Source organism: Pyrus communis, chromosome 7 (assembly GCF_963583255.1).
Source record: "Pyrus communis chromosome 7, drPyrComm1.1, whole genome shotgun sequence".
NCBI lineage: Eukaryota > Viridiplantae > Streptophyta > Magnoliopsida > Rosales > Rosaceae > Pyrus > Pyrus communis.
In genome coordinates, this window is record NC_084809.1 from 8,363,760 (window position 1) to 8,374,172 (window position 10,413).

General features: G+C 39.0%; 1 protein-coding gene across 1 annotated transcript; it reads left to right on the top strand.

Moving 5' to 3' along the window:
• Positions 1-568: 568 nt before the first annotated feature.
• Positions 569-7,153, top strand: LOC137740485 (wall-associated receptor kinase-like 6; the record flags this gene model as incomplete). Its single annotated transcript, XM_068480343.1, has 5 exons — positions 569-1,505; positions 1,746-1,892; positions 2,322-3,391; positions 3,767-3,792; positions 7,138-7,153. Coding segments are annotated over exons 1-5 (2,196 nt in total), but the record flags the coding sequence as incomplete, so codon positions are not given.
• Positions 7,154-10,413: the final 3,260 nt, after the last annotated feature.

The window sequence follows — 10,413 nt, forward strand, 5'->3', positions numbered from 1 at the left end:
TTCTCAACATACACCCTCACAAATGACAGATTTTAAAGTCAAACATGCTGCTATCCGCCTTAATGTGGTAAGGGGGTACAGGAGGGACTTGACCCGCTGTTTGCCGTAATTTCTCCTCAAAGTGATCCATCGTCCCCGGTGTGGACATGATAAACGAGGATAAAGTTGAGGTTTTACCATAAAATCAACAATATTATAACCTAATTTCTTATAAACCCATGCAAATCTCTTCTTTCTGTTTGATTCATTCTCTTCATTGCCATCATATAAAAGACAAAAAAACGGCAACGGGGGTTCAGAAGGAGGAGAGAATCGAACAAGAAAGAGCCAAAAGAAGAACAAGAAGCTAAAAAACAAACACACGAAAAAACAAGCCAGCGACCACAATTACAAGAAGCTAAAGAACAAACCCGCACATCAGGAAGCAACGGATTGACCAGTCCAATTGTAGAGGTTGCGAGACAACCTTAATTCTCAGAAAGAAAGTTCCATATATACTACGTATTTAGCAAAAATAAGAAACTAAGGGAAAGAAAACAAGGTAGAAGACCCCATTCATGAGTGCAATATGCATTTATTTCTTCGTGTGATCATAATTTCGCTGCTATGGCCCATCAGCATAGTGGCAGCATCATCGTCAGATAAAGTTACACCGGTATTAAAGTCTGACTGCGAATCTCATTGCGGAAATGTTAGCATCCCATACCCTTTTGGGATTGGACCTAGCATCAATTGTTACTTGTACGATTGGTTTGAAATAGACTGCAAGAACTCTACCAGCGGTCCCAAGCCTTTCTTGAAGAACACCACGATAGAGGTGCTGGATATTTCAGTTGAAGGCACGCTTCGAGTTGAGCATCCTGTTAGGTTCTTCAACAGAACAATGGTCCCCCAATTGCCAAATTTTACAGGAAGCCCTTTCTTGTACTCTCAGGAACACAATCAATTCACTGCAGTCAGTTGTGGCTTGTTTGTCTTTGTAAAGTCATACCCGGACCAGCGTGTTATTGGTGGATGTATGTCAGCTTGTGATGCGAGTGCTGGGCCTGAAGACAACCATGGATGTATTGGTATTAACTGTTGCCAGATTGCGCTTCCCGGGAATCTCAGTGTGATTGATGCCGATATAAAACCTGAATCCGAAGAAAGCACTATCAATGGAAAGGGAGGAGTATCGGCTGATAATTACGCATTCCTTGTCCAGCAAGACTGGTTTTATCATAATTTATCAAATTTTAGAGACGTCAAGGATATGGACAGCGTTCCAGTGGTGTTAGAATGGAGCATAAGCTTGGATGACATGACAAGTTCATTGGTCAAATTATACAAGGAGTTCGTCCCAGAATTCGATCCCCTTCTAAACGGATCTCCCCAAATGCGAAAGTTTGATTCCACACCCTTTTGCATGATAGATATCACTTCTTACGCATACAAGCAGTCAAAAATTATATGTTTTTGTCCGGGTGGGTTTGAAGGGAATCCCTATCTTCTCCAACCTTGTCAAGGTAATTGAACCTCTTCCATTTCAAAGCAATCTTCTTATACGCATGCATGCACAAGTCAATTTCTTGATTTTTTTTTTTTAGTTCCTTTTTTCTTCTCTGCTCAAAATTAAACGGAAAAAATTGAAAAGAATAGACCAATGAAGTTATGTACTATATATTATAAAAGGCTTTGTTTGTTTTTACAAATATTCTTTTCACCACGATCATTTCATTTTTTGTTATTCTGATATTTTATTTCAGATATAGATGAATGCAATGGTTCTAATCCGTGTCCTGATATTGGTGCATGGAGTTTGGGTGGCTGTGTTATATGCAAGAATACTTTTGGGGGTCATACATGCTACTCAAATACAACTGGCGTTGTATGCGATTATTATGGTACAGAAGGTGCATCATGCTACTACTCAAGAGATGACAAAAGCAAATGGCCTAAAAAAATCGTACTTCTAGGTATGCTCCTATACTCATCACAGTTGAATAAACTTTTTTTTGGTCAAAATCTTAACTATAAGAGAGAGATTCAAACTTGGGTGCAAACTGCAAAGAGGGATGACTTACTGCTTTAGGCTCTAACTAACTTGGCTAAACCTTGGTCTAGATGTGAAAACTCTAACTTCTCAACAAATCTTAAAAATAGACGTCAAGACCGATTCTATCTGTTAGGTGTTCGTTCGATTTTAATGAGGCTATATTAAAAACAGATGGAACTCATTCCTAAGTGAGTCTCAACTGTCTATGTCTGGCAGCAATATTATATGAATAGTTTTTGTTTTGTTATCTATTTATAATTTCAAGTATGTGTACTTTTATATGCAGGCCTTGTAACGAGTGTCGGAATACTGCTAATAGTTGTTGGTTCATGGTACGTATACAAAGTAATAAAGAAAAGGAGAAAAAAAAAACGGAAGGAAATGTTTTTCAAACGTAATGGTGGTTTGTTGTTGGAACAAAAATTATCATCAGGTGAAAAATTTAAGGTTGAAAAGATCAAGCTGTTCAAATCGAAGGAGTTAGAGATGTCCACTGATAATTTTAACATTAATCGAATTCTTGGCCATGGAGGTCAAGGTACTGTTTACAAAGGAATGTTGACAAATGGAAGAATCGTTGCTGTAAAAAAGTCCGAAGTAGTGGGCGAAGGCAAACTTTCAGAATTCATCAACGAGGTTGTACTTCTTTCACAAATTAACCACAGAAATGTGGTTAAACTATTGGGATGTTGTTTAGAGACTGAAGTTCCTATTTTGGTTTATGAATTCATACCTAATGGAACCCTTTCTCAGTATATCCAAGGGAATGTTGAGGATTGTCAGTTTCCATGGAAAATGCGCTTACGAGTTGCAACAGAGGTTGCAGGAGCCCTTTCCTACTTACATAGTGCAGCTTCCTTTCCCATTTTCCATAGAGACATCAAATCTAACAACATACTCTTGGATGAAAAATGCAGAGCAAAAGTTGCCGATTTTGGAACGTCACGATCAATTTCCATTGACCATACTCATTTGACAACACTTGTTAATGGTACGTTTGGTTACTTGGACCCGGAATACTTCCAATCAAACCGATTTACGGAGAAAAGTGATGTGTATAGCTTTGGAGTTGTTCTTGCTGAGCTCTTGACTGGTAGAAAACCAGTTTGTTCAATTTCAAGGTCACAACGAGAAGAGGACTACATAAGTCTCGCCACATATTTCATTACCTTGATGCACGAAGATCGTTTACTTGACATTGTTGATGCTCGAATAATGAAGGACGGCTCTGAAACAGAGATCAGAGTCGTTGCTAATCTTGCGAGCAGATGCTTAAATTTGAATGGGAGGAATCGTCCTACAATGAGAGAGGTCACAACCGAATTGGAGGCTATCCAAAATTTAAGAAAAAACTTGTGTTGCTCGACCAAATTATTCAGTGGTTTAATTTGTCCAAAATGAAACATTCCTCTTTGGCGGTATGAGGATGCTTTTCCAATTGTGGTCCAATTTCATCTTACTTGAACTTCCACAGTTATATATTTTCAGGTCTTGGTGATCTATATTCATGTCTTTTTGCCATTTAAATAATATTATGGGATACTGTATATTATAATTTTTATATGCTACTGACTAATAAGTAATATGAAGCTCAGAAATAACAAGACTTGCTATTAGTACTGATGTTATTATGCTCACCTTTCATTTTTCCTTGATGACATGGTCATTTTGTTGGCGATGATCAATATGATTCTAATACACCTATGTTTATTTTTGGCTTTCTAATTAAATAAATCAAAAAACAAAAATGAACAAGAGTGCAGAAAAAACAAATGGTGTGCTGAAATCGTTTATCAAGAATGAAATCAGATTGCTGATTCTTTAGCTTCATTTGGGGTAGATAGTCAAGGGTGGAGCCACTATAAGGCCACCATAGGCCTAGGCCTACCCTCACTCTTTCACCCTCTCTAAATAATTTAGGATTAAATATATATGTATTGATAAACTTAGTATTATACTTCTTCTAATTTACAATAAAACTCTTAAATTGTATTCACCAATGGTTAAAACTAGCAATGAATGCCCGTGGGATGCTGCGGGATTGAAAGAAGAGTGCAATAACTCATATGCACATTTTTCTTTTCATAGTCCTCTTCTGCCATCTCTTATTTAGATTTTTCGTATAATAGACAAAAGAGAAGGATTTTCCTTTTGTATTTTACTGAACTATCTATTTGTCGCATTATATCTATTTGTTCCCTCCTAATATCTATTTGTTCCTTTTCGTATAATAGATATATGCATCTTGCTTGAATGCTATCTATCAACGGTAATTCCCCATATCCAAACAAACCCCAAATCAAAATCCCAAAGCCAAACATGGCAACTACATATGTATTAAATTCACAATAACAAATAAGTAAAATTGAGCAAAATTTACTTCCATCAAGCAAAATTTAGCATCTTCCATCTTCACCATAGCAGGTGGACTCATCTAAACCTTAGCTGAACCAAACCAAAATCAAGATTACCAAAGTTAATTCCAATTGTTAATTTCTATAAAATCATACCTCAAAAGGTAAAACAAAACAAAACTGAAGGGTTTTACATGGATTTGGGAATGCAAGAATTTGAATTTCCAAAAACCCACTACTGTAAAACCCCCCAAAATCCCGAGATTTATACCCAAAAAAGAAAGAAAATTTCCAAAACATGAAACCCTAAAAACCAAAAACCCACAAATCTGCTCTCCTTGAGGAACCATCCAAGATTCAAATTGGAGAAATCGCATAGAAGGGATTGGAGATTTATCACACACCGACCTGAAAGAGGCAAACCCTCCCCCCCCCCCGGCCCCAAAAAAAAAAAAGGTAACTGACCTTAAAACAAAGAACAAATAGATAGAACAAAGAGATGAATCCCCAAAATGAGAGAAAATGAAACATATAAGGGGAATAAATAAAGAGATGAATCCCCTAAAACTTGAACTAACATACTAAAAAATTCGAAAATCTAAGCTAACATTAAAGAATCCAATTAAAAAACGAACTTATCTTTGGAAATCCAGGCATGTAGCGCAAGATTTGGCACACACCGCCCTCAGTTGCCTCTGTTCATGACCCCTACCCCTCTCCTTGAAATCCTAACGATGCATATGGTTTTCTCTGACCATCCCCACTCTCCCACTTGTGAAATCCATCTGTAGCAACAGTGCCGAGACCCCTACCCCTCCCCCTCGCTCTCTTTCCATCTCTCTCTCTCTCTCTCTCTCTCTCTCTCTCTCTCTCTCCCTCTCTCCCTCTCTCCCTCTCAACTCGTAATACCCTGAAAATTAAAAATATATGAATATGTGGAGTGAATCGAGAATAAATAGATTAATGGTTATGAAAATTTGACTAGAGAAATTTTAGAATTTTGTTTCCGGGATTTATTATAATTTACATCGAAAAATTTATCGATAAGTGAAAAAGACGAAAATGCCCCTAGTTGACTAAATGTAATTTTACGAGGACGTATTTTATTGTATTTCTTGATATAATTGGATACATGCAAATTTTGATATTTTAAATCCGTATTTGGTACCCATTTGAGGTGATTCCATTGTGAAAGCTAATGTTGAATATTTCCATTACTAGAATATTTTCGGAAATGGATAAAAGAATGAATGGTGAACTACGAAGGGCTTGATCCTGATCAAGGGTACGTAGGCAGTCTAACAAGGGTTAGATGCAGCATTAAATAATTGAGGTTAATCTTTTGTTGGGAATTTGATTGAAGAAGAGATTTTGGTTATGTGTTTTGAATGTATATTTTGGTTATGTGTTTTGGTAAGTAAATTTTGGTTATAGATTTTTTGAGTGACTAAGAAATTTAAATAAAGAATTGTGATTAACGGTAGTTAGTTAAACAAGAGTTTAATTTTAGCCTATCACCGAAATTAGTTCCGAAATAAAAATTTCGGGTTAGGGTGTTACACACACACACACACACACTAAATAAACAAAGTTCAGAGCACGGAAGACATAGTGCAGTCCGGGAGAAACAACACTAAATAAACACACCCAAAGGTGGTCCTACACTGGTGGTAATCTGTCAGATATGCCGGGAAAATCCTCTGGGGAGCCACCAAAAGCGCTAGCCAAACTAAAACCTAGAGGGGCGCAAAACAGAAAACTTAAGTGGGCAAAAACAAAGCTTTTCAAAAACCATTTCATAAACAAAGTTCTAACCCCTCGCCGTAAAATCTGTATACTTCCCAGAAAATAGAATATATACATATATATAAGTCATGCTCAGAAATATGCCATGCCGAATGTCTCGAAATAAAATGCAAGTACTCAGGTAACCCCAAAACAATGCCATGTAATCTGTCAGCCGGAGTCACCTAACGTGACCTGTACGGCTGAATCTAGAGCTCAAATCTCCATCTCACTAACTATACCTGCACACGAGTCGGAACCACCTAAAGTGGTCTGTACGACAGAAATGGGTGTATAATAAGTACTCTCAAGTGCTACGATCACGTGAAGACTGGGCGAATAATCGCGGGTCACTTACGAGTCGGAACCACCTAAAGTGGTCTGTACGACAGGACTGTGCACCTAACTTGGATCCAAGATGAGCGTGTGGTGCGGGAGGTGAACATCACGTGAAGACTGTGCCCAACTCTGGGCAGGAGCACTAACACCGGGGGTGCAGGTTATGAGCTCTCTATGCATCTCAAATCACTACTGAACATAAACATAAACCATAACTTACTTGGCACTTACATGTGCGTCCGCAACACCAACACACATATACATATGCAACTAATAATGCATAAATAAATGGCAAACAATATGCATGGCATATAAACGTATAAACATTTCATTTCACTTTCTGGGAAGAACATAAGTATATAGGTATATACGGAAAACCAAAAGCCCACTCATTGGTATGTAGAAGGGTCGTAACCCCCTTGCCTCAAGTGACCGCGCTCGTCCTCGGGATAGGTCTCACCTATATGTGAAGCAACTATAAATGCGTTAATTTTAAAGCACATAACCAACATTACGAAATAACTTTTCATACAATGCTCAAATGGGGTGTATGAATACACCAACGTGATCTACTCAACCTCATATTTTTAGAAAAATTTTCCGACGCCGCACGCGCCGGCCAAGGCACGGCCACACGCGCCTCTCACGCGTAGGCACGTGCCTGGCACACTAACGGCGTCAGTTAACGCCGTTAGGAATATTCCGTTAACTTTGACGGATTCCGTTAACGCCGTTAGGAATATTCCGTCGTCTTTTCCGGCCAAACTCCGGCGCTGGAAAATCGGGAAATTTTCAAAACCTTGTATCTTCTTTGTTTTTCAACCAAATTTCACAAAATTGGTACCAAAATAAAGCTTACAACAAAAGGAACAAATCCATACCACTTTCAAGCACCAAAACCCACAGAATCTCGCCGGGAAAACACCACCAACTCCGGCCAAACCTGCAACTCACGATCTCGACGTCCAAAACCTTCAAACGAACCACCCTGAGCCTCCTAAGGACCTCACCAAGCTTCCTACAAGCTTGAAATTCCCAAAAACACAAGAATTAACGTGTGCATGAACAATGACCAAAATCGGGGATCCCGAGTTCGACGTGAAAACGAAGGTATCCTTACCTGAAATGGGTATGGTTGAACTCCTAAGGACCTCACGAGCACAAATATGTAATTTGTTTCCTCGATCTACCACGATTTTGACTTGTTTTGGTGTTATCCGTACATATGGAGATAGGAAAGGGGGAGAGAGAGGGAAAGGGACAGTGATACGGGACAGGGAAGGGGTGAGGGAGTGTGGGAGTGTGTGTGTGGTCCAAAATCAGCCAAACAAAACCCAAAAACAACCACACAACGAAACAAACATACTAGGGGCAAAACCGTCATTTCCCCCTACAGTACGAAATGTCCAGGACGGGCTGTCACACACACACTTTCTTTCTCTCTCTCTCTCTCTCTATCTATCTATCTATCTATCTTAGAACCTCCATCCCCAAAACCCTCATTGAACGACAACAAATGAAAACCTACCCAGCTACCCCCTAATTCGCTCAAAACCAAGAGGACAAAATTGCCCTTCCTAATACACCATCCCCACCATCGAATTGTAATCTTTGATGGGCAAAACTGTAATTAAATCATTGAGGGCCTAACTGAGGGCCGGGCTTCTTAGTTAAAACCAACACAAAGCTCGTGAACAGAAAGGGGGAGCCCAAACCCCAGCCCAACACATATTTGATGGTAGCATTATGTAAATAAAGCAAAATCAAAGGGCAATAGTTTGACTGTAGCTAAGCTACAACCAATGGCTTCTCAACTTTAGAATAGATAATAAGAGCTCTATTTTTATTTTCAATCCCAACAACACCCATCCTAGAACTAAATTTAACACCTTGTTTTATAAACAATTCAATAACTCTTAAAATCAAAACCTAAAGTCTATTTAGTTTTATCAAAAAATATTCTTTTACATTGCTAACTGAAGAATAATAAACTTTGAGTTTTTCCTCTTCCGCTTCTTGAAGTTTCATATATTTTGTCCTTCCAATTTCCGGCTCACAACAATATTAAGGTTTGTAAATATCTCTATCTCTTTAACATTTTACTAAATTTTTAAAATTTCTTATATCTCTTTGAATTGATTGCAACAACTCTACAAGCCCTCACAAGCCTTTTCTGGAGCATGGCAAGCTAGAGTTGGTGAATATTTCAGTTGAAGGTGCGCTGAGGGTTAACAAACCCATTGCTTTCTCCAAGAAAGAAATGAAATTCGTCCAGTTGCGAAAATTTGACGGGAAGCCCAGTGCTTTATTTCACAGAGGTACAATAGATTCATTACTCCTGACCTGTAGGAGGAATTCTTGTTGTACAAGAAATGTAATTGTATATATTGTATTTCCGTATCGATAAAAGTATTATTCCAATCAAATATATTTTTCTACAGTTGGCGGGTGTATGTCAGCTTGTGAGAGAAATGTAAACTAGTATGAATGTGTTGGTATTAACTGTTGCCAGGCTACCCTTCTGCCTTATCTCAGCGTCATCACAACTGAGTTAAAATATGAACCAGAGAAACTGGAGCATGTCCACTGGTGATGAGGTGCCAAGGTAAATGGGTTAAATCCTTGCCCGAAAAAGATTGGTCCATAGGCCCACAATTTAGTAGGCAATTTGTGGGCTTCAGGAAACCCATCGTACTGCCCGGCCAAGAATTGCTGGGCTTGAGCTCACTGGCAATGGCGACATCAGTGTGGTGACAAAGCCTCTGTATTCGCGTGGCCAATCCTTCCACAACGGTAACAGAAGCCCTGCAGTATTTCGTATCTGAACTCAATCCAAGTTTCATTATTGTTATCCCTCGGTAGCCAACATCCCGTTGTTAGGGGTTTTGAGGTATCAACCGCTACTTACACTAAGATAAGGTGGGAGCCCCCTAGTTTGTATCCAAAACGAGACAACTTCCATGTTTACTTCCTCCAAGGCTAACTCCTGTGACCATCTTTTTACAGAGAAACTTTGTTTCATAACTCCCCACGGCACCTGGTCCATGATCTTCTCTGCAGCTCTCGTCTTGGACATTTATAATGAAAGTGTAGTCTTTGACCCGTTTGATTTCAATCTCCCCCAGCTCTTTCCATGAGGCTCTGAGTATGTACGTTTACGAACACCCCATTTGTTAAGGGTTTTTTGAGCCAACACCGTACCCACTAACTTGATTCCTTGTTCCGTAGTAGATAGATCCATATTTCGTTCCAGGTGGACCACAAGATCCTCAACTGCCGTTTCTGCCATTTCTTTCAGAGACACAGTACATCCACAAGCTATATCTTTCAGAGTATACACCAGATGGACTGTTGTTGCACTGTCCAATTTTACCCTTTGAAATTTCTCCAATCTCTCCTTATTCTCAAAGCTTTTTTATTCTAATTGAAGGTACCACAGGACCACAAGCCCAAATACTAGGTTTTGTGATCCACTCTTGAAGCCTACCTTTTCATTAATGCCCAAATTCAATTTTGCAGAGTAGTTGACCATTTCAGCTGAACAAACATGTTGGTCATCCCTTCAGACACCCCACAGCTCCCAGATCTGACCCGAAAATTAAAAAACTGAGAGGGGAAGGGTATATAGAGGAGAGAAGGAAAAGGGAATAGGATTTATGACTGAGCTAGGTAGGTTTAAGAGCAGTTAATTTCTGCGAATGGATGGTGATTGACACGGTTTCAACGTTTTCTTTGGTGCAACGACCTCTCACCATTTTGTAAAATGTACTGACATATGACCACAGTATAATTTACTGAGCATGTTCGTGGACCCAACTATCATGACTCACTGCTTTTCTTTCTGTCGGTGAGTCAAGTCAACTAACAACGATGTTTAATCATTTTTTCTTTTTTCTTTTT